Here is a 23,384-nt window from a genome sequence, read left to right as displayed (position 1 = left end):
TAGGCGACCTTCTTCCACTGCTCCAAGGTCCAGATCTGACGCTCACATGCCCATTGTAGGCGCATTCGATGGTGGACAGGAGTCATCATGGGCACTCTGACTGGTCTGTGGCTACCCAGCCCCATACGCAGCAGGGTGCGATGCACTGTGTGTTGTGACACATTCCTCCCATAACCATCATTAAACTTTTATGTGACTTGTGCCACAACACACAGTTCTGTCGGTTTGGACCAGACGGGATAGCCTTCGTTGCCCTTGTGCATCGATGAGCCTTGGGTGCTCAATACCCTGTCACCGGTTTGTGGTTTAGACCTCTGTCGGTAGGTACTCACCACCACTGACCGGGAGCACCCCAACAGCCTTGCCAATTATGAGATGCTCTGACCCAGTCGTCTGGCCATAACAATTTCGCCCTTGTCAAAGTCGCTCAGGTCTTTACTCATGCCCATTTCTCCTGCATTCAACACGTGGACCATGAGAAATGATTGTTCGCTTACTATCTAATCTACCCAGACCTTGACATGTGGCCTTGTTTGGAGATGACCAACGTTATTCACTTCACCTGTGAGTGGTTATAATATTTTGGCTCATTGGTATATATTCTTTCAAATTTTGCTATTTTGATCATGTTCTCTTCACATGTGCTTGGGCCTCGATAATTGCTGCTTGCGGCTATATTTATTTTAATTTCAGTTAACAAAAATGTTTTGGTTTGTTAATACTAATTATACCCGCATTTCTGCGTAATCTGAGTTTCCAAGTTGGAAGTCGTCTTCACTTTTCCGAGACATTTCTCTGCAGAACATTTCTCTGCAGTTTCCAATCAGTAGGCATTTTCAAACCAGGATGAGCATTTTTCAACCACTTTACACGATTTGTCTACTACATTGAGATTCCCTATTTCATTGGATAGTTGAGAAACGCCCATCCTGGTTTGAAAATGCCTACAGATTGGGAAATGCCCATTATTGTTCCACAGAGACCAATACTTCACTTTTCCAAGTAGGAAGTTGAAAAGAACGCAGCATATGTTTTCAGAATTGCCTAAAATAGATATAAAATGATGATAGTTCAACAACACTAGCTTCTAGAGAAACTAAGAACCAAACATACATGCCATTACAAAAATCAAGAGGTCTCACAAATTTGCCGCAAACTTACCACAAGTTCCCCACTGATTATTTTCACATGCAAATGAGCTTTGCGGCAAACTCTTCATTGATGCCATAGAAGTGTTTGACAGTAGCAACAAATTGTTCACTGTTGCCAAAGGTTTGTTGCAGGTTTAACACTACATTTACATTTATGCATTTGGCAGACACTTTTATCCAAAGCAACTTACAGTGCCCTGATTACAGGGACAATCCCCCTAGAACAACCTGGAGTTAAGTGCCTTGCTCAAGGACACAATGGTGGTGGCAGTGGGGATTGAACCAACAACCTTCTGTTTACCAGTTCAGTGCTTTAGTCCACTACACCACCACCACTCCTACACTAATGGTGAAGAGCTGCAAACTTCTGGCAAACACTTGCGGCATATCGCAAGCTAATTTGCATGTGAAAATAATAAGTGACAAATTTGCGGCTAGTTTGCAGCAAGTTTGCCAGACATCTAGATTTTTTAAGGGTACCCAGACAAGCTGGCTCAGGTAAAATCTACCCACACATGCAGTGTGTGCTTGTGAGAGCGCTGGTGGGACGCTGAGGTCATGGGAGATGTAGTTTTTTGTAATCCCAACCCTTTTCCTCTGATGTATTGCATGCAGGAGTAAAAGCCCATTCATGTGCCTGCCAGGGCTGATCAGAGCACCGAGGTAACTCACCCTTCACAGGGACACCCCTCACCCTGTTCTCAGTCACCACCCGTGACTGTGTGTGCGTGCGCGTGCGTCTCTGTGTATTTGTGAACGTGTTGGTGTTCTCGTCGTAATGTGGCTCAGTGCTGCTGTGTATTAGTTTGTGTTTGCATAGCAGTGGTGTGCATCACTCAAGGCTTTAATAAACCATTCTGAGTGTGTGTAAAGTGTGTTTGTTCAGCATTCTAGAGTGTATTTATGGAACACACACTGACTCTCTGTTGTTGTACACTACTAAACATGGACAATATTTACTGTTATTGAATGTAATTAATGCCATAATGAGTATTATTAGGATTAATCACAACCGTTTATTATGAACGGTTGGACTAGACTCAAATGTACAGTCTGATAATTTTTTTAACTTAACATTCTTATTAAACTTTATAAGCATAATTAGGCTCTGTTCCAAACCCTAATGAGCTGCCTATCCAGATAGCATTTTTAGGCATTTTATGTGCACTCCTGACACAAAGACTGTAGGCAGCAAAATTATGCTGCCATACCTTGTTTTGTCCATAATCTAAAGCAGCGTAGCATAGCCTATATCCTTCACAGATAATTTGGCAGGAATGCAGAAGAGCTCAGTGAAAAATGTAATTCAAGAAGCTGTAATATATAAATACAAGCATATTTTAATCAGTACTTCTAATGAAATATTCCACCAAATATTTGTGGTTGCTACAGTATGTATTCTTTGTTTTTATTCTTTGTTGCTAATATAAGCATTTGTGCACTTACGCACCAGAGAAAGCTCTGGTGGAGTGTTCAGTGGATATTTATTTCTTAAGATACTCTTGATGGTGTGGAAAGAGTTTGAAATCAAAAGAAAATACAGCGAATTGGATTTCTGAAAGAACAACGGAACCCACTTTTCTGAAAAACGGTCAACGGATGTCTATGTCCGAAAGTGTTGTAGGAAAAAAGCTGTCACTTTCGCGAACCCTTGCATTTTTCTTCTACACCTCTAGTGTTTAGGTACCCTAAGTCAAGTCCCATGTGTCACGAGAGGAACACTAATTGTGTAATTGTGAGTGAATTTTAACAGAGTTGTTGAATATGTTGAGCGTTTCAATTCAGTCACTTTTGTTACGATGCTGCCTTAGAAGGTGCATGGTGTAGACTGTACACAGCAAGGCACCTCAAATTTGGAACAGAGCTATTAAATGACTGACCTTACTAAAAAGATTAGCCAGATTTGAAACTACTCCCTATAAAATGGCTGCTCAGATACATTGTAAACAGTAACCATTCTCTTAAACCAGTGTTTCTCAATCCTGCTCATTCATTCCCCCAGCACTGCATATTTTGGATGTTTTTCTTATTTACAGTAACACACAGTATTTATGTAATCAGTTCAAAAGTGGATACTCCAAGACCCAATTTTGATTATAGAGACACCTCAAATAAATGCAGTACTGGTGACGGGCCCCAAGTAGCAAGATTAAGAAACATTATTTTCAACCAAACACATATATAGTCTAATTGCGCACATAGAACAGGCTTACACGTTTGTTACTATCTCCATCATGTTATTCGTATGATCCCAGTTCCTTACTGTAACTGCACTGACTTCCTTCAAAGAACATCCTGTCCTCTGTGTGTCTCTTCCTGCAGTACCAGGAGGGCCAGAAGAGGAAGAAGCCCAGTTATAGCAGCGTGGACCTGTCTGAGGTGGAATGGGAAGACACAGAGGACGTTGTATGGACCTGTTTCTGTGTTTATAATGACTGTACACAGCACAATATTCTTAGGGGCTTTTCACACCGAATGCATTTTTGCTTCCGTTTTTGCTGTTTTTCAATAGTTTTTTCTATGTAAAGATGCGTCTTTAACTGTCGTGCCATGTCTCAGCGTCTAACACAGTAGCACGCTGTGTTTTTCACACACCGTTTAAAGTAAAAATAATTTCTACTTTTGAAAGCGTCTTGAGACACCTGCGTTCAGTTCTCTTCGTTTTCAAATCTGTTGTATTTGTTCTCTGTGTCTATTTTTTTAGCACAAGAACATAATTGGTGTGAACGGCCTCTTAGAGTTGTTTACATACAGCATGAAGTGAATACATACTGCGTCCCTGTTTCATCAGTGTGCTTATTTGTAGTTGCGCACAGCAATGGTGAACAGACGAACGGGCACTTTTTCAATGGAAGTGAAAAGAACTGTGGACAAAGGGGTAAAAAAAAAATGATCTAAAAGAATGAAATAAAGAACACATGTAAATGTTATAGAATAATTTGCAAGAACAATCACAGTTTTAAGACTGACTAAGCATGCTGTTCAGGCTTATTGCAGAATGTTTAGGCAAGTCAAGTTTAGCCTTTATATGGCTAAACTTGACTTGATCTGTTTGTTCCCCCACCAGAAACGTGTCCTGACGATGCACAATGATTATTACTACACTGATATTAAAGGAACCCCATTTAGGTAGGTGATGTATGTTAAACATCTTAGGGAGTTTTTCCATGCCACTGTCAACTTTGGCTTGCTTAATTTAATTGAACTGAATTTAATTTAATTTAATTTAATTTAATTTAATTTAATCGAATTGCATTTCATTTATTTTTATTTCATTGATGTCTGGGCCCCAAACACAGTGATATTCTACATAAAATGTGTTTGTTTCTTAAGCTTTGGGTTGTAAAATTATTTATTTGAAAAATGGAAGAGTGAAAAGTGGGACAGTGTTATAATTTGGTAAAAATAGGAGTATTAAAATTATTTTACCTGTGTTTTTCAGTGTAGGTGTGGCCCTCTCTCGAGGACATGGTAAATACTTCTTCAAGGGAAATGTTTCACTAGAAGCAGGTGAGGATTGGATTTATTATCTTTATTAGTAGGTACAGTTGTGCTCAAAAGTTGGCATACCCTTGAAAATTGGTAATATATGTACAATTTTTAAAGAAAACATGAGTGAGCAGGCAAAACACATTTCTTTTATTTCTTATGGGATTCATATTCAACTGTAGGTTATAACCGAATGGCACAATCATAAAACAAAACATGGCAACAAAGAAAAAAATGAAATGACCCCTGTTCAAAAGTCTGCATACCCTTAGTTCTTAATATTGTGTATTGCCCCCTTTAGCATCACATGACAGCATGCAGTCTTTTGTAATAGTTGTCTGTGAGGCCCAATTCGTCTTGGCAAAATGCTTCCAGGTCATGCAAAGAGTTTGGTCGCCTTGCATGAACCGCACATTTGAGATCTCGATGATATTAAGGTCAGGAGACTGTGATGGCCACTCCAGAACCTTCACCTTTTTCTGCTGTAACCCCTGGAGGGTCAACTTGGCCTTGTGCTTAGAGTCATTGTCATGCTGGAAAGTCCAAGAGCATCCCATGCGCAGCTTTCCTGCAGAAGAATGCAAACTGTCTGCCAGTATTTTCTGATAACATGCTGCCATTCATCTTGCCATCAATTTTCACAAGATTCCCCATGCCTTTAGAGCTCACACACACCCAAAACATCAGTGAGCCACCACCATGCTTCACAGTGGGGATGGTATTCTTTTCACTATAGGCCTTGTTGACCCCTCTCCAAACATAGCTTTTATGATTGTGACCATAAAGCTCTATTTTGGTCTCGTCACTCAAAATTACAGTGTGCCAGAAGCTGTGAGGTGTGTCAAGGTGTTGTCGGGCATATTGTAACCGGGCTTTTTTGTGGCATTGGTGCAGTAAAGGCTTCTTTCTACCAACTTGACCATGCAGCTCATTTTTGTTCAAGTATCGTCGTATTGTGCTCCTTGAAAAAAACCACACCATCTTTTTCCAGAGCAGCCTGTATTTTTCCTGAGGTTACCTGTCGGTTTTTCTTTGTATCCCGAACAATTCTTCTGGCAGTTGTGGCTGAAAACTTTCTTGGTCTACCTGACCTTGGCTTGGTATCAAGAGATCCCAGAATTTTCCACTTTTAATAAGTGATTGAACAGTACTGACTGGCATTTTCAAGGCTTTGGATATCTTTTTATATCCTTTTCCATCTTTATAAAGTTCCATTATCTTGTTACGCAGGTCTTTTGACAGTTCTTTTCTGCTCCCCATGGCTCAGTATCTAGCCTGCTCATTGCATCCACGTGAGAGCTAACAAACTCATTGACTATTTATACATGACACTAATTGCAATTTAAAAAGCCACAGGTGTGGGAAATTAACCTTTAATTGCCATTTAATTGTCACCTTGTGTGTCTGTAACAAGGCCAAACATTCAAGGGTATGTAAACTTTTGAACAGGGCCATTTGGGTGATTTCTGTTATCATTATGATTTAAAAAGGAGCCAAACAACTATGTGATAATAAATGGCTTCATATGATCACTATCCTTAAATAAAAGACAGTTCCCTATCTGTCACTCACTCGACGTTGTGTTGATGTAGTGACACTAGGGGTCACTCTTGGGAGCCCGAGACACCTCTGTTCTTTGATAAAAGGCCAATTAAAATGGGTGAGTGGTATTTGCATGCCACTCCCCCGGACATACGGGTATAAAAGGAGCTGGTATGCAACCACTCATTCAGATTTTCTCTTCGGAAATCTCATTGAGCTGAATTCCCACAACTGTTCATTCACCTCTGCTGGATTTGACGGCACATTTCAGCGGCTTCTCCCTCCTCTGCACTGGTGCACTGCAGAGAATCCCCTGGGCGCTTCGGCAGAAATAAGAGTATATTTTTCTAAAAGAGTATATTTCTCTAAAAGAGCGGCACACACGGAACGTCTTTTTAAAGATGCGTCTTTTTAAAGATGCCTTTCCGATTGTGTGTTATTCCTGGTTGCGCTTATCTCTCACCTTCTGACAGTCACAAACACTGTCTTTCGTGTCTGGGCACTGCTCACGCGGAGACAGCGTTCGTGGATGGTCATGTACTCATTGCGAGGACATGTCTATGGCAACGATGGGGCTTCCGGATGAGTCCACCGGCTCGTCTCATGGCGAGTTCGACCTCTTATCTTCGAGTCGGACGCGGAAGCCTCAGCTGGGCTCCTCCCATCGGGGACGATTGCCCAGTCACAGGCTGATGCGGAGATGACGACATGCTTTCCCGGGCAGCCACAAGCGTCAGCTAGAGTGGAACCCTTCGCTCTTCCCTGAACCCTCGCGGCTTGATGATTGGTTCCTGGGCTCGCGGTGCCGCTCAAAGCCACGCCCCACCCCCATTCCTTTCTTCCTGGAAGTGCATGAAGAGCTGACAAGGTCCCGATCTTTTCAGCTTCCCCACCCTCACTACCCTCGATGGTGGGGCAGCCAAGGGCTATTTGGCAATCCCCTGGTGGTTAAAGGTGCTTGCGGTGCACCTATACCCGCAGAGTGCCACCATCTGGCGTGGGTGCCCGAAGCCCCCATCCAAGGCCTGTAGGTTTACGTCGTCTCTGATGGCCAAGGCCTACGGTGCCGCTGGACAAGCCGCCTCCGCCCTGCACGCCATGGCTCTCCTGCAAGTCTTCCAAGGCACTAAAGAAACTGCACGAGCGCAGTTCCGCCCCAGGGATTGATGCAGGAACTGCGCTTGGCAACCGACCTCGCTCTCTGAGCGACGGAGGTCACGGCGCGGTCTCTTGGGCGGACAATGTCCACATTAGTGGTCCAGGAGTGCCACCTTTGGCTCAACCTGGTCGAGATGGATGAGGCCGTCAGGACACGGTACCTTGCTGCCCCCATCTCCCAGGCTGGCCTATTCGGCGACACCGTCAAGGACTTTACCCAGCAGTTCTCGACAGTGGAGCAGTAGACAGAGGCTATCCGGTATATCCTGCCCTGGTGCGGCTCAAGATCCCGCATCCCGTCTGCTCATCGCCAAGGGCGTCCCCCTGCGGTGACTGCACCGGCTCCGCCGCAGCCCGCTCCTTCGGCCCGGCCCCGGCGTGGAGCCCACTGCAGGAAGCAGACGCCACCCGTCTCGCGGCCGCCAAGAACCCGTGAAAGGCTTCAATGCGCCCTTGAGAAGGGCAACCTAGGGACGACGAAACCTACTGCTCTGGAACTGGTAAGCAGACCTCTCCATCCCCAGGTCGAAGGCCGGGAGGAGAATATTTTTGTTACCTTTTGCATTTGATTGCGCTGCATGCCCAAGTGGCTGCAGTACCCAAGAGTTCAGCAAGAGCGGTTTCCTTGTTCCCTGGGTCACATATCCGGTGTGCACAGCCGTCATCACAACCGCCGTCCACCACTCTATTTGGCAGGTTTGGTGCTCCAGCGGCGGTCTCCCGCCCCTGAGCACCCAGCTCTGGCACAAATCCACCCTCGATGTGACAATCTCCATGGGTCACGAGGACAGGCCTCTTCCTCCCCCATCCCAGGCTGTTCCGGGGGTGGTCACAAGGAGCCAGGTAAGTGCTTCGATGTCCCTAGACTCAGCACAGCCACGACATGGTGTGGTACCTCGAGCTCCGCCCCGCCATGAGGCCCCACCTGCCGGTACGTCCGACGACGTTGTCCCTTTGGTCCCCCTTGCGCGGAAGCTTGCGCTTTCCAATCCGTCGCAATGGCTGGTCCGGACCGTCCAACTCGGCTACGCGATTCAGTTCGCCAGGCATCCGCCCAGGTTCAGTGGTATCCACTTCACCTTGGTGAAGGACGAAAACGCTGCTACCTTGCACGTGTTTTTCAGCCCCTACTTCATCGTACCGAAAAAAGGCAGTGGGTTGCGGCCAATCTTGGACTTGCGAGTACTGAACCGGGCTTTACACAGACTCCCGTTCAAGATGCTGACGCAAAAATGCATTCTGCCGAGCGTCCGGCATCAAGATTGGTTCGCAGCCGTAGACCTGAAGGATGCGTACTCCCACGTCTCGATCCTTCCTTGACACAGACCCTTCCTGCAGTTTGCATTCGAGGGTCAGGCTTATCAGTACAAGGTCCTCCCTTTCGGCCTGTCCCTATCTCCTCGCATCTTCATGAAGGTCGCAGAGGCAGCCCTTGCCCCGTTAAGGGAGGTGGGCATTCACATTCTCAACTATCTTGACGACTGGCTAATCTTAGCGCACTCTCGGGACATGTTGTGCGCACACAGGGACTTGGTGCTCTCACACCTCAGCCGACTAGGGCTTCGGGTCAACTGGGAAAAGGGCAAGCTCCTCCCGGTTCAGAGCATCTCTTTTCTCGGTTTGGAGTAGGACTCAGTCTCTTTGACAGCGCCCAGACAGTGTTGGCCTGTTTGAAGGTGTTCAAACAGAAAATAGCGGTTCCACTGAAACTTTCAGTGGCTCCTGGGGCATATGGCATCCTCAGCGGTGGCCACCCTGCTCGGGTTGATGCATATGAGACCGCTTCATCACTGGCTTCAGACTCGAGTCCCGAGATGGGCATGGCGCCGCGGGACACATCGCGTGGTCATCACGCTGGTCTGTCACCATCTTTTCAGCCCTTGAACTGGTCTACAAGCATGTCGTGGTCACGACAGACGCCTCCAAAACGGGCTGGGGTGCTGTTTGCAACGGGCACGCAGCCGCCGGCTGGTGGACGGGCCCGCAACTGCATTGGCACATCAACTACCTTGAGTTGTTGGCAATTCTGCTCGCCCTGCGGAGGTTTCAGCCATTGATCCAGGGCAAGCACATGTTAGTTCAGACAGACAACACGGCAATGATAGCATATGTCAACCGCCAAGGCAGTCTGAACTCTTGTTGTATGTCACATCTCGCCCGCCGTCTCCTCCTCTGGAGTCAGCAGCACTTCAACTCGCTGCAAGCCACTCACATCCCGGGCAACCTCAACACTACAGCGGACGTGCTGTCACGACAGGTTACCCTCAGGGGAGAGTGGGGACTCCACCCACAGGTGGTCCAGCTGATTTGGAGCCGATTCAGACAGGCACAGGTGCATCTGTTCGCCTCCCAAGAATCCTCCCACTGCCCGCTCTGGTACGCCCTGACTGAGGCCCCCCTCGGCATAAACACGCTGGCACACAGCTGGCCCCCTGGACTACGTAAATATGCATTTCCCCCAGTGAGCCTACTTGCACAGACCCTGTGCAAGTTCAGGGAGTTTGAGGAGCAGGTCGTCCTGGTAGCACCCCACTGGCCCACCCAGATGTGGTTCTCGGACCTCACGCTCCTCGCGACAGCCCTCCCCCTGGAGAATTCCCCTGAGGAAGGACCTTCTTTCTCAGGGACGGGGCACCATCTGGCACCCGTGACCAGACCTCTGGAATCTCCATGTCTGGCCACTGGACGGGATGCGGAATACCTAAGCGGTCTACCACATGCGGTGGTAGACATGATCACTCAGGCTAGGGCCCCCTCTACGAGGCGCCTGTATGCCTTTAAGTTGCGTCTGTTAGCTAAGTGGTGTTCTTCCCGACGGGAAGACCCCCAGAGATGCGCAGTCGGATCAGTGCTTTCCTTCCTGCAGGAGAGGTTGGAAGGGTGGCTGTCCCCTTCCACCTTGAAGGTGTACGTTGCTGCCATAGCAGCACACCATGACGCAGTCGACGGTAAGTCCTTAGGGAACCACGACCTGATCATCAGGTTCCTGAGAGGCGCCAGGAGGCTGAATCCCTCTAGACCGCGCCTCGTTCCCTCATGGGACCTCTCTGTAGTTCTTCAGGGTCTACAGAGAGCCCCCTTTGAGCCTTTGCAGTCAGCTGAGCTTAAGGCACTCTCATTGAAGACTGCCCTCCTGACTGCACTCACTTCCATCAAGAGGGTAGGTGACCTGCAAGTGTTCTCTGTCAGCGAAATGTGCCTGGAGTTTGGTCTGGGCTACTCTCACATGATCCTGAGACCCTGACCGTGCTATGTGCCCAAGGTTCCCACGACCCCTTTTAGGGACCAGGTGGTGAACCTGCGAGCGCTGCCCCAGGAGGAGGCAGACCCAGCCCTATCGTTGCTGTGCCTGGTGCGCGCTTTATGTATCTATTTGGATCACACGCAGAGCTTTAGAATCTCTGAGCAGCTCTTTGTCTGCTTGTCTCCAAGCAGATGATCGCCTACTGGCTCATTGACGCCATAGCTATGGCATATCACGCCCAGGACATGCCGCCCCCGGTTAGACTACGAGCCCATTCTACCAGGGGTGTAGTGGCCTCCTGGGCCCTGGCCAGGGGTGCCTCTCTAACAGACATTTGCAGAGCAGCAGGCTGGGCAACACCCAACACTTTTGCAAGGTTCTACAACCTCCGGGTGGAACCGGTTTTGTCCCAGGTAGTGGCACATAATACAAGCGGATAAGCCCGGGATAGCCGGCCGGGTGTATCACCTGCACATAGTGCCTTCCACCTCCTTTTGAGCTGAAGACGTGCGCCATTAATTCCCAGTAGTGTTCACAAACTATGTTCCCTGGTTGACTTCCTCCGAACCCTGTGGCAGTCGAGTTTTCGGAGAGATTCGCTGCGGCCCAGTACACGTGCTAACTAAGAGTCCTGTTCTGGGGTAGGTGCTCCGCATGTGGCAGTTCCCTGTAAGGCTAAGCCCATGCGATATATATCTTCCACTAATTCGTTTCCCTGTTGGCAAACTGCATCTTCCTTGGGCAGAGCCCCTCTGCCCCAGTCTCCATGTTTGTAGTAACTCCTCCCCCGTTGGGTAGGATCTACCTTGAAGACCCACCATGTGACATATTCTTCCACTTAAATATCCCCCCCTCTCTTTGGGTGAGGTGTGGTCTCCGCGGTGTCTTCCCCTTGGGAGGGGCACCCCCCGACTAGACCTGGCGGCCCAGTCGGGTAATCCCCCTTCTTTTTTAAGGAGTGGAAAAAGTGAAGGGGAAAAGGGGCCACGACTGGGTCAGCCTGTCTCTATCTTTTGGGTAATCGACTTGTCCCCAAAGGGCCGTTCGACACTCATAACTATGTTGGGGGAGGTTATGTGTCGACCCGGTGGGCTGGCTATGAGGCACACAGTAGTCTGCCCACCACACACCGCCAGTTCACGTAACACAGTTCAGCCAGTTGTGGCATTTTGTATAGGGAATCCTAGTGTCACTACATCGACACAGTGTCGAGTGAGTGACAGATAGGGAATGTCATGGTTACTTGTGTAACCTCCGTTCCCTGATGGAGGGAACGAGACGTTGTGTCCCTCCTACCACAATGCTGAACTACCCGCTGAAATGGCCAGACCTTATATTGGCTCCTCAGCATAAAACCTGAATGAGTGGTTGCATACCAGCTTCTTTTATACCCGTATGTCTGGGAGAGTGGCATGCAAATACCACTCGCCAATTTTCATTGGCCTTTTATCAAAGACCAGAGGTGTCTCGGGCTCCCAAGAGTGACCCCTAGTGTCACTACATCGACACAACGTCTCGTTCCCTTCATCAGGGAATGGAGGTTACACAAGTAACCATTATGTTTTTTTTGCATAATCAGTCATATTTTCAAAATCAATGCCAAAATTTCACAATTTCTGCCAGGGTATGCAAACTTTTGAGCACAACTGTATAATAAAATTAAAAAAAAAATAATGTCATAGCAAAGCAAGTTATATGAACGTATCTACAGAAATATTTAAATACAGAACAGAAAAAAGGTATTTATGAATGACAAATATTTTTCTGAATAATCCTCTCTTTGTAGAATTTAGAAAATAAATAGTTGTAAGTTCCAAACATTGCAAATATTTTCTTCTTTTATTGGTTCTTATGAAACGCATTATGAAAATATGTTTTATATTCAAATATTTTAATATTAGTTCTTGCATTGGCAAATGCATTTTATTTGACAGAAATTATTATTCATTATTATTATTTTTCACATTTTATGTTGCAGCCTTATTCTAAAATGCTTTAAATTATTATTATTTTTACATCAATCTACACTCCATACACCATAATGACAAAACAAAAAACAGATTGTTTTATAACTTTGCAAATTTATTAAATTGAAAAAACTGAAATATCACATTGACATAAGTATTTAGACCTTTTGCTATGACACTTGAAATTTAGCTCAGGTGCATCCCGTTTCTCTGAATCATCTTTGAGATGTTTCTACACTTTAATTGGAATCCACCTGTGGCAAATTCAATTGATTGGACATGATTTGGAAAGGCACACACCTGTCTATATAAGGTCTCACAGCTGAAAATGCATATCAGAGCAAAAACCAAGCCTTGAGGTCAAAGGAACTGCCTGTAGAACTCAGAGACAGGATTGTGTCGAGGCACAGATCTGGGGAAGTGCTACAAAAAAAATGTAGGCTGCACTGAAGGTTCCCAAGAGCACAGTGGCCTCCATAATTCTTAAATGGAAGAAGTTTGGAACAACCACGACTCTTCCTAGAGCTGGCCGCCCAGCCAAACTGAGTAATCGGGGAAGAAGAGCCTTGGTAAGAGAGGTGATCAAGAACCCGTTGGTCACTCTGGTTGAGCTCCAGAGATCATGTGGAGATGGGAGAATCTTGCAGAAGGACAACCATCACTGTAATATTCTGAAACGCACTGAAAATGGCTGTCAACCGACAGTCCCCATCCAACCTGACAGGGCTTGAGAGGATCTGCAGAGAAGAATGGCAGAAAATCCCCAAATCCAGGTGTGTAAAGCTTGTCACATCGTACCAGTAAGGAATTGAGGCTGTAATCGCTGCCAAAGGTGCTTCAACTAAGTACTGAGTTAAGGGTCTGAATACTTATGTCAATATGATATTTCAATTTTTCGTTTTAATAAATTTATCAAAAGTTATCAAAAATCTGGTTTTGCTTTGTCATTATGGGGGATGGAGTGTAGCTGATGTGAAAAAAATAATTATTTAAAGCATTTTAGCATAAGACTGCAACATAGCAAAATGTGAAAAAAAAATGAAGGGGTTTGACTACTTTCTGAATGCACTGTATGTGTGGTGCTAAATTTTAAGATGCCTTTGTAGGTAAACTGACATCTGTTCACTTCTAATTCTCCTCGGGAACATCATAATTCCTTTTTTATCCAGATTACCTATCAGTGCCGATTCTAGACAACACTGCTTTTGGAAAAACAGAATCTACCTTCTCACTCGCTCTTACAATCTTTCTCCAACACATCCATACACTTTGCACCTAACCCTACAAACACCTCAGAAGCGTTCCAGATACCCACAGTTCTTCTGTAATCTTTTCAAATTTCTAATCCTCACTGTTTAGGTCTACATGACTTGGAGCAGCCAGATGTTGCCCTAGCTGATGAATGGTAAAGATCTATCACACCCTTTCTAATAGTCAAGATACATGATTGACAGCAAGTGATAAGTTTCAACCTTTGCTACTGTGCTATATTGACAATAACACAAGTAAATATATCGTATCCTTATTGTTTTGTTTATTTTTTTACAGGACATACTGTAACACAGATGAACACCATGAACATCGTCACCTGACTCAAGTTCAGGCCATCAAACTCTACATGACCAGCCGTAAACCACACCTCAAATGTAAGACTTATTTTTTTATTTTAAATTGGTTCAGTTATCCCCATTACATTTTGTGTCCGTAGAGTATTGGGGAGTGTGTACGTGTCCTCTCTTGATTGCTATAGGTGACAGAGAGCTGATTCAGCAAGTTTTGTTTGATGCTGTGGTCACTGCGCCTTTAGAAGCATACTGGACTGGACTAGCTCTCAATAAATCTGAGTGAGTTTGGACTTTTAACTCCATATTGTTTAGTAACTTGAAGTCAACATGAAACTAAATTTGACCCTATTTACTGAATGTTCTTAATACATGTTCCTGGTCTTATTGTGAACAATTCATTGGTTACATTATTCCAAAGAAATAAGTTTGTCCTTGTAATCTTTCATCAACTTTCTCCACCTCTGAGACAACTTACCTTTTCAGCATACATCATCAAACCCTCTAATTTTTCAACCCCTCCCTTCCAACCACCTGTCATATACACTTTAATTAATTAAAATTAAAGGTAACAATTCTAGAACATTTTGTCACTGTGTTCTATGCATTTAAACTTGTGAAATGGAAGTTTACTTAATCCATTTCAGTTGGGACTACATGAATTGTTTTTGTGGTGTTAATATAGCATTGATGAAACTGGGCAGGGGATTTCCATTTCCCTGTATGCTTTGCATGGGACTCGACAGGGAGAGTAAATGTTAAAGTTAAGTGTTATTTTATGCTTTTGTGCAAGATGAATATAAAGGGAGTTACTTGTTAGTATTTTCTGTTTTGTTATGTTGAGATTTAGAAGAGTTTCTGTTATGTTGGAGTTTTGGGGGTTACAATTATTGTGAAGAATGGAGCTTGAGTAAACGATTTGGACAGGTAGATGTCACACATGAAACTGATTGCTTGCTATGGTGAGCAATTGCTGTGCTAACCATAGCATAGTTACTAAACTACACTCTGTAGTGTAGTGTAGTGCTTCAAACCAGCATGTGTTTAGCATGCTAACATTCACTTTTACTAGTTAGAACATAAAGAAATAAAAGGGATTTATTTGAGTTACATTGACACATCTAGTTTTGTTTGGTTTACCCAATTCAACAAGGTTCTTTCTACACAAAGTGTTTGTGTTGAGATAACATAGTAATTTTAAGTTAATAAAACTCATTTCAAACACATGGAACCACTGTACACAAATGATTTAAGTTCAGCCAAAGAGCTTTTTTTTTTTTTTTTTTTTTTGAGGGACCAATTTTAGCAAGTTAATCAATTCTTGATTTATAAAATCAATACAGCAAATTATTACTTTCTCTGTGAATATTCTGTTTCACCCATAAATAAACTACAATATGGAAGTAAAAGAAGTTGCTGTTTCATATTGAAAATATAAATATCTTTTCAAAACTTGTATGACTTCTTTTTATAGGTGGTCACATGACACATTTTCTAAAATTAATTCAGATCCTCACTCCTGTTTTTGTGAATCTGACCATTCAAATATCGTGTAACTTTTTATATGGTTTCATTCCAAAACTAGTTTTATTTGTGATTTTTAATAGGAACTCTGATAAAGGGGTTGAGATTGCCTTCCTTGGCACCCGCACTGGACTGTCCAGAACCAACCTATTTGTGGTGCCAGAACAGCTGACCAATCAGTGAGTCCTAATCCAAATGACGGACCAATGACAAATTCTGATCTCATTCTGCTGGCCTTTTAAAAAGCCTCAAAGTGTAACCGATGAGTAATTGGTTAAGTAATTGAGTACAATGTCTTCCTTGCATATGTTTTCAGAGATTTCCTGACTGCTGAAGATAGAGAAGGCGTTTTCAATGCTGATCACTTTCCTCTGTGGTACAAAAGAGCAGCAGAGCAGGTTCCAGGCACCTTTGTTTACTCAGTTCCCTTTAGTTCAGGTAAGATGTTCAAGCACAGGAATGCACATCCAAAGCTCTGTTTGCATGTACTGCCATGCAACATTACATTGAGCATCTTAATGATAATGCCATGCAATGGGGTAAAAAAAAAAAAAAAGGCATTTCTCTGAAATCTGTGGCTCATAATGAGTGGAATAAAAATAAATGAGTCCTCATTTAATTCTGATTTAAATTCTATACATGATTACGTTCATTACATAGTCAGCTTTTTTTTTTTTTTTTTTTTTTTTTAAAGAGCATGCACATGATACACATGCACACTGCCTCCTACAATGTAAGTATATGGGATTATTTTGCCTGTTTTATCTCCCACCAGGGGAAAATCATAAGTCTTATAGATTAGAAAAGTAAAAGCACACCTTTCCTCAGCAAGCTGCACAATGTGAGGTATTATTCATGTCTGAAGCAGAAGTGTGTGGGACGAATTTGAGGCTTAATACTTAGGGGTTTCTTCAAATGCCTAACCCTATTTAAGAGCAGTAGTAGTAATAATGATGCTTGCCTTAGCCAACACCACTAATTATCGCCATAATCAGCAATAATCATACCAGCATAGCTCCACCACACATCTTTGCTTGGTTTTGCATAGATCATCGTTTAACGTGAACATATTTCAGTTGGATCTTAAGAATTGCAGTATTATGACACACCAGTAAATGGGCTCTATATGATGATTTAATATTGTGTCTGTGTGCATCGAACGCCTGTGGTTTGTTACTATAGCTACACTGTACTGCTTTCCTCTTACAGGCTGTCTGCTTATCGCTCTTTCCTTCGCCTGTAATTAATGTGCCCTACTTTTACGTCCACACACTATGCGTGTGTGTGCGACAGATCAGGATCATTACATCCCATTCCTTATTATGAAGACAGTGTGATCTTTCGTCTTCTCTCAGATCAAACACACACTCGTCTGCCTGTATCGCTATAAACCATCTCTGTTTTTTCATGTAACTGAGTGTTTGTTTCAATCTAAGCTGCTTTTGATCTGAATATGCAAACTAAGTAGTCTGTCTTGATGGAATTAGGCTGATAAATATTTATGCAACTAAATGACGCCATCTGGTGGTGGAAATGTATAGTAGGCCAAGCCATTTGGGTGAGCATTTATTTGACCAGTTTGCATGTTCCATGGTTTTGAAGAGTAATTATGTTAAATTGTGTTATTTCTTTTAAGGGAGAAAATAAAAGTGTGGTTTTGGCAAGCACTGCTATCCAGTTACTAGATGACAGGAAGTCTCCTATAGTGGCAGGTACATGTCTTTTAATGGCAAAGCAAGTAGAATAGATTAATATACACTACTAGTCAAATGTTTAGTAACACGTGATAGAATTTGTTTCTTATAATCTTAGAAAGCCCTTTCCATCTATGCTAAAGCTTATGCTTAAAGGCTTGAAATTAGTTTTGGGACAAATTTAAATTATGCATGTTTGCAAATTTCTTTAGAACAACAGTTTTTTTTTTTTTTTTTTTTTTTTTTAAAGAACTTTTTGTGCAAAGGGTGGCTACATTGAAGAAGCTTAAATATATGAAAGTTTTGCTTTGTTAACTTTTTTCTTTTTTTTTTTTTTTTTTTATTACCATTACCATACTTGTTATTTCATTGTTTTTATGATTTTACCATTATTTTAAAGTGTAGTTGTAATGGTAAAGAGTAATCATAAAGAATGAGTAGTTATGTCCAAACCTATGACTGGTAGTGTGTATATGTTATTTATTGTTGAATTACACTATTCTGTTAACAATGTTAAACATTATTATACAAAATGTGATTTATCTGTTAATTTTTATGACACCCAAAGCTGTAGGAATTCAGATGAAGCTGGAATTCTTTCAGAGAAAATTTTGGACTGCCAGTAGACAGGTGAGAACAGAAATATGTGGATACAGTGCATTCAGAAATTATTCAGACCTCTTCTCTTTTTTTCACATTTTGTTATGTTGCAGCCTTATGCTAAAATGCTTTAAATAATTCACATCAATCTACACTCCATACCCCATAATGACAAAGAAAAAACAATATTTTTGACAACTTTGCAAATTTATTAAAAAGAAAAAACTGATATCACTTTGACATAAGTATTCAGACACTTTGTTATGACACTTGAAATTTAGTTCAGGTGCATCCTATTTCTCTGGATCGTCTTTGAGCTGTTTATACACTTTGACTGGAGTCCATCTATGGCAAATTCAACTGATTGGACATGATTTGGAAAGGCAGACAGGTCTCTCAGCTGAAAATGCATATTAGAGAAACCAAGCCATGAGGTCAAAGGAACTGCCTGCAGAGCTCAGAGACAGGATTGTGTCGAGGCTGGTTGAGCTTCAGGGATGGGAGAAACTTACAGAAGGACAACAGTCACTGCAACACTCCACCGATCTGGGCTTTATGGCAGAGTGGCTTGACAGAAGCCTCTCCTCAGTGCAATACACATGAAAGCCCACTTGGATTTTGCAAAAAAGCACCTAAAGGACTCAGACTGTGAGGAACAAGATTCTCTGGTCTGATGAAATGAAGATTGAACTGTTTGGCCTCAATTCCAAGCGTCATGTTTGGAGGAAACCAGGCACCGCTCATCACCTGTGCAATACCATCCCAACGGTGAAGCATGGTGGTGGTAGCATCATGCTGTGGGGGTGTTTTTCAGTGGGAGGGACTGGGGGACTGGTTGAAGGAAAGCTGAACACCGCAAAATACAGAGATATCATTAATGAAAATCTGATCCAGAGCACTCAGCACCTCAGACTGGACCGAAGGTTCACCTTCCAACAGGATAATGACCCTAAGCACACAGCCAAGACAACACAAGAGTGGCTTAGGGACAACTCTGTGAATGTCCTTGAGTGGCCTAGCCAGAGCCCAGATTGAACCCAATCGAACATCTCTGGAGAGATCTGAAATTGCTGTCCACCGACGGTCCCCATCCATCTGAATGTCAATGTGATATTTCAGTTTTTTCTTTTTAATACATTTGCACAGTTATCAAAAGAGGTCTGAATACTTTCTGAATGCACTGTATATACAGGTATACTGTGTGTGTGTGTTTATGTGTTTACATAATGTTCATATAAATGTACATAGTTAACTATACTGACATACATTATGTTATTGTTATCATTTGTTGTTCTAAACTAATTTAACACCGAATGGGGTAAAAAGGATGTAAGGAACTGTATGCAAATGAAATACTTTTTATGCATTTGCTTTAACCTTTTGTATCTGTCCATACAGTGTAATGCTTTGGATGGCAAATGCATCATCAGTTGTGATAATGAGGTAAATGTGTTTCTCTCTTTCTCTCCCTTTGGCCATATTTCCAATGATGGAACTCACCAAATGGCCTGTATTCAACACACACTCATTATAGAGGGGGCATTTTGAACGTGACAGAGCTACTAAATGAGCCAGAACTTCCTTTATGAAATGTGACATGTTCTAAGCCCTGAAGGTCTAGATTAGAGTGCCTTTTAATATTCATTTTATTGTCATGCCACTTTTAATAAAACAGCAATGCTTTCACTGTTTTAATGCACTTATTTATTGACGTATTTGGTCTTGAAAGTGCAAGCTCAGTGGAGGTTTGTAGTATTTTAAGAACAACACGACTAGATTCTATCATTCCCTTTCTCTGCAATGTGCAGCACATTAGATTCCACAGAAAAGAGAGACATTTACAATCTGAATTGGTGATGTTTGCTTAAACTGTAAGCTAATAAATGGGGGTGACACATTTGGGTCTGAGCTTTAACATTATGAATTGAAGCTAAAATGTCTTGCTTGCCATGTCCCTTCTATCATATGTTTTACTGAATATTCCTTCTTTCTCACCCCCATCAGGACATTAAATGTTATCTCATAGACAACAATGGCTTCATCCTGGTGTCTGAAGACACTTCTCAAGTAAGATATACTCAGAACGTAACAGTGGTATTAAAAGAGCTTCCAAAAGTAAGGCAGCGAATATAAAATCTCATGTGACTTGCATAATGTGTTCCTTACAGACGAATCTCTTCTTTGGAAAAGTTGAGGGAGCGGTCATGAACAAATTGCTTCTAATGGGATCGTTTAAAAAGTGAGACTTTCAATGCATGTATAAGTCACTTTGGATAACAGTGTCTACCAAATGCATACATTTAATTTCTCTCCTTTTGCTTCTGCTAGGATTAATTTATATGACTATCAGGCTCTCTGTAAAGAGTACGCAGGCAGCAGTGACAGTGCACGCACTTTACTGGATGTGAGTACAACATTATCGTCTGACTATCCGTGCCTTTGAATTCTTTCTCTGACACACTATGCTCTTTCTTTTCAGCCCTTCGCCACAGTGAAATGGCTCTTGACTGAACTTGTCATGTAAGAAAGAAGGCTTTTGCCTAATAATTATTAATGTCAGTTTGGAATTTTCTCTGTGTTTCTGAGCAGAAAATGTCTCTATCACAGATTTCTGCTGGAGTTTAACTTGTACAGTTGGTGGAACTATGACTCAACAGTAAAAGGTATCTTTTGGAAACATGTTCAAACATAATTAAATGGTTAATGGGGTTTTATGCTCCTGTCATTTTTCATTTCAGCGGTAGGCCAACTGCATACAATAGTACTGTAATAATACAGTATGTGATTTAATTATAACTGTTTGAGTGGATATACACTGATGAGCCAAAACATTATGACCACTCACAGGTGAAGCAAATAACGTTGATCATCTCGTAACAAGGCCACATGTCAAGGTCTGGGTAGATTAGATGGTAAGTGAACAATCAGTTCTCATAGTTACCATGTTGAATGCAGGAGAAATGGGCTGGAGTAAAGACCTGAGCGACTGGGTCAGAGCATCTCTGAAACGGCAAGGCTTGTAGGGTGCTCCCAGTCAGCAGTAGTGAGTACCTACCGACAGTGGTCCAATGAGGCACAAACCACAAACCGGCGATGGGGTGTTTGCTCATCAATGCGGGAGGCAAAGAAGGATAACCCATATGGTCTGATCCGAGAGAAGGTCTATTGTGGCACAAGTCACAGAAAACGTAATAATGGTTACAGGAGGAATGTGTCACAGCACACAGTGCATCGCACCCTGATGCGTATGGGGCTGCGTAGCCGCAGACCGGTCAGACTGCCCATGATGACCCCTGTCCACCATCAAAAGCGCCTACAATGGGTACGCGAGCGTCGGAACTGGACCTCGGAGCAGTGGAAGAAGGTCGTCTGGTCCGATGAGTCCCCTTTTCTTTTACATCACTTGGATGGCCATGTACATATGCACTGTTTATCTGGGGAAGTGATGGCACCAGGATGCACTGTGGGAAGATAACAAGCCAGTGGAGGGAGTGTGATGCTCTGGACAATGTTCTGCTGGAAAACCCTGGGTCCGGCCATTCATGTGGACATCAATTTGACATGTGCCACCTACCTAAACATCATTGCAGACCAGGTACACCCCTTCATGGCAAATAGTATTCCCTGATGGCAGTGGCCTCTTTCAGCAGGATAATATGCCCTGCCACACTGCACACATTGTTCGGGAATGGTTTGAGGGACATGATGAAGAGTTCAAGGTGTTGCACTGGCCTCCAAATTCCCCAGATCTCAATCCGATTGAGCATCTGTGGGATGTGCTGGACCAACAAGTCCGATATACGGCAGCTCCACCTCGCAACTTACAGGACTTGAAGGATCTGCTGCTAATATCTTGGTGTCAGATACCACAGGACACCTTCAGGGGTCTTGTAGAGTCCATGCCTCAGCAGGTCAGCGCTGTTTTGGTGGCATGCGGAGGACCAACAGCATATTAAGCAGGTGGTCATTATGTATTGGCTCATATGTGTATGGTCATTGCTTGCTTGATGTCAGGCTGAATATAAAATAAGTCACACCTATTTATTTACATCAGTGGCTTAAAACGTTTTACTATGTTTATATATTATAAAACTATAAATAATTTTTATATATAAAATACACAGGCTTGGATTATATGGGAAAGTCAAGTTTGAGTATGTGTCCATTTGTCCATCAGCCCAGAGAGCTCAGAGGACGATGATGGTGCCATGTGACACTGAGTATCCAGCCTTTGTGTCTGAGCGCACCATCAAAGAGACCACAGGCAACATTGACTGTGACGGCTGTATACGGTGAGAACATTTGTGTAGGTGTGTGTATGCATGTTAATATACGTGACATTTCTAACACAAACATGCTGCACTATTTGTAGAGAAGTGATTCAAATACTTGGATTTTTTTTTTTTTTAAAAGCACACACTGTTCACTATTTCCTCTGTGACAATATGCTTTCACATTTATCTGGCACCACCTATGGTTTAATAAAGCTGCAGCTAAAATTTCTTGAAAGGTAAATGATTTTTTTCTGTAAATCAAAAACACTTTATAATAACTTTTATTAACAATCATTATTATTTCATTCATATTTAGTATTCATTTTCATTAGTGTAGATTAACTAATTATTTGTTAAGCATTATAAACTCACCGATCACTTTATTTTGTACACCTTACTTATTCATGCGATTATCTAATCAGCCAATGATGTGGCTGCAGTGCATAAAATCATGCAGATACGGGTCAGGAGCTTCAGTTAATGTTCATATCAACCATCAGAATGGGGAGAAATGTGATTTAGACCGTGGCATGATTATGCCATGATGTTGGTGCCAGATGGGCTGGTTTGAGTATTTCTGCAACTGCTGATCTCCTGGGATTGTCACGCAACAGTCCCTAGAGTTTACTCAGAATGGTGCCAAAAAATAAAAAAATCCAGTGAGCAGTAGTTCTGTGGATGGAAACACCTTGTTGATGAAAGAGGTCAACGGTGAATGGCCAGACTGGTTCGAAATCAGGTAAACTGCGGGCCTACCATTTGTGTACCTCAGCAGAAATCGAGATTAATCAGACGATGATATGTTTTTCCAGTCTTTAACTGTCCAGTTTTGGTGTGCCTGTACCCACTGCAGCCTCAGTTTTCTGTTCTTGGCTGACTGAAGCGGAACCTGACATGGTCTTCTGCTGTTGTAGCCCATTTGCCTCAAGGTTTGACATGTTGTGCATTCTGAGATGCTATTCTGCTCACTACAATTGTACAGAGGGATTATCTGAGTAACCGTAGCCTTTCTGTCAGCTCAAACCAGTCTGGCCATTCGCCTTTGACCTCTTTCATTAACAAAGCGTTTCTGTCTGCAGAACTGCTGGTCACTGGATGGTGGTTTTTTTTTTTTTTTTTTTTAAAAAGCCAATTTGGTTGCTTAGGAGACCTGGCTGGAGTTACTCAGCACACCCTGGA

At 43.1% G+C, this 23,384-nt stretch overlaps 1 protein-coding gene across 8 annotated transcripts in view; it reads left to right on the top strand.

The window, feature by feature from the left end:
* LOC127426073 (voltage-dependent calcium channel subunit alpha-2/delta-3-like) overlaps nucleotides 1-23,384 on the top strand; it is a 92,073-nt gene that overhangs the window by 64,478 nt on the left and 4,211 nt on the right. For 7 of the 8 annotated variants that reach the window (XM_051672571.1, XM_051672567.1, XM_051672569.1 and 4 more), the window contains 18 exons: nucleotides 3,474-3,557; nucleotides 3,958-4,029; nucleotides 4,219-4,280; nucleotides 4,594-4,661; nucleotides 13,911-13,956; nucleotides 14,100-14,197; nucleotides 14,302-14,395; nucleotides 15,721-15,816; nucleotides 15,954-16,076; nucleotides 17,276-17,349; nucleotides 17,900-17,961; nucleotides 19,330-19,374; nucleotides 19,936-19,998; nucleotides 20,100-20,170; nucleotides 20,260-20,335; nucleotides 20,411-20,451; nucleotides 20,539-20,594; nucleotides 22,109-22,223. In XM_051672571.1, coding sequence (XP_051528531.1) covers nucleotides 3,474-3,557; nucleotides 3,958-4,029; nucleotides 4,219-4,280; nucleotides 4,594-4,661; nucleotides 13,911-13,956; nucleotides 14,100-14,197; nucleotides 14,302-14,395; nucleotides 15,721-15,816; nucleotides 15,954-16,076; nucleotides 17,276-17,349; nucleotides 17,900-17,961; nucleotides 19,330-19,374; nucleotides 19,936-19,998; nucleotides 20,100-20,170; nucleotides 20,260-20,335; nucleotides 20,411-20,451; nucleotides 20,539-20,594; nucleotides 22,109-22,223 — 1,346 coding nt within the window. The remainder of the gene's footprint in view (nucleotides 1-3,473; nucleotides 3,558-3,957; nucleotides 4,030-4,218; nucleotides 4,281-4,593; nucleotides 4,662-13,910; nucleotides 13,957-14,099; nucleotides 14,198-14,301; nucleotides 14,396-15,720; nucleotides 15,817-15,953; nucleotides 16,077-17,275; nucleotides 17,350-17,899; nucleotides 17,962-19,329; nucleotides 19,375-19,935; nucleotides 19,999-20,099; nucleotides 20,171-20,259; nucleotides 20,336-20,410; nucleotides 20,452-20,538; nucleotides 20,595-22,108; nucleotides 22,224-23,384) is intronic. The other variant, XM_051672566.1, reaches the window with a different exon arrangement.

This window comes from Myxocyprinus asiaticus, chromosome 35, assembly GCF_019703515.2.
Source record: "Myxocyprinus asiaticus isolate MX2 ecotype Aquarium Trade chromosome 35, UBuf_Myxa_2, whole genome shotgun sequence".
Classification (NCBI taxonomy): Eukaryota; Metazoa; Chordata; class Actinopteri; order Cypriniformes; family Catostomidae; genus Myxocyprinus; species Myxocyprinus asiaticus.
The sequence above is the reverse complement of the archived record's forward strand: the minus strand, read 5'-3'. Positions and strand labels throughout refer to the sequence as shown.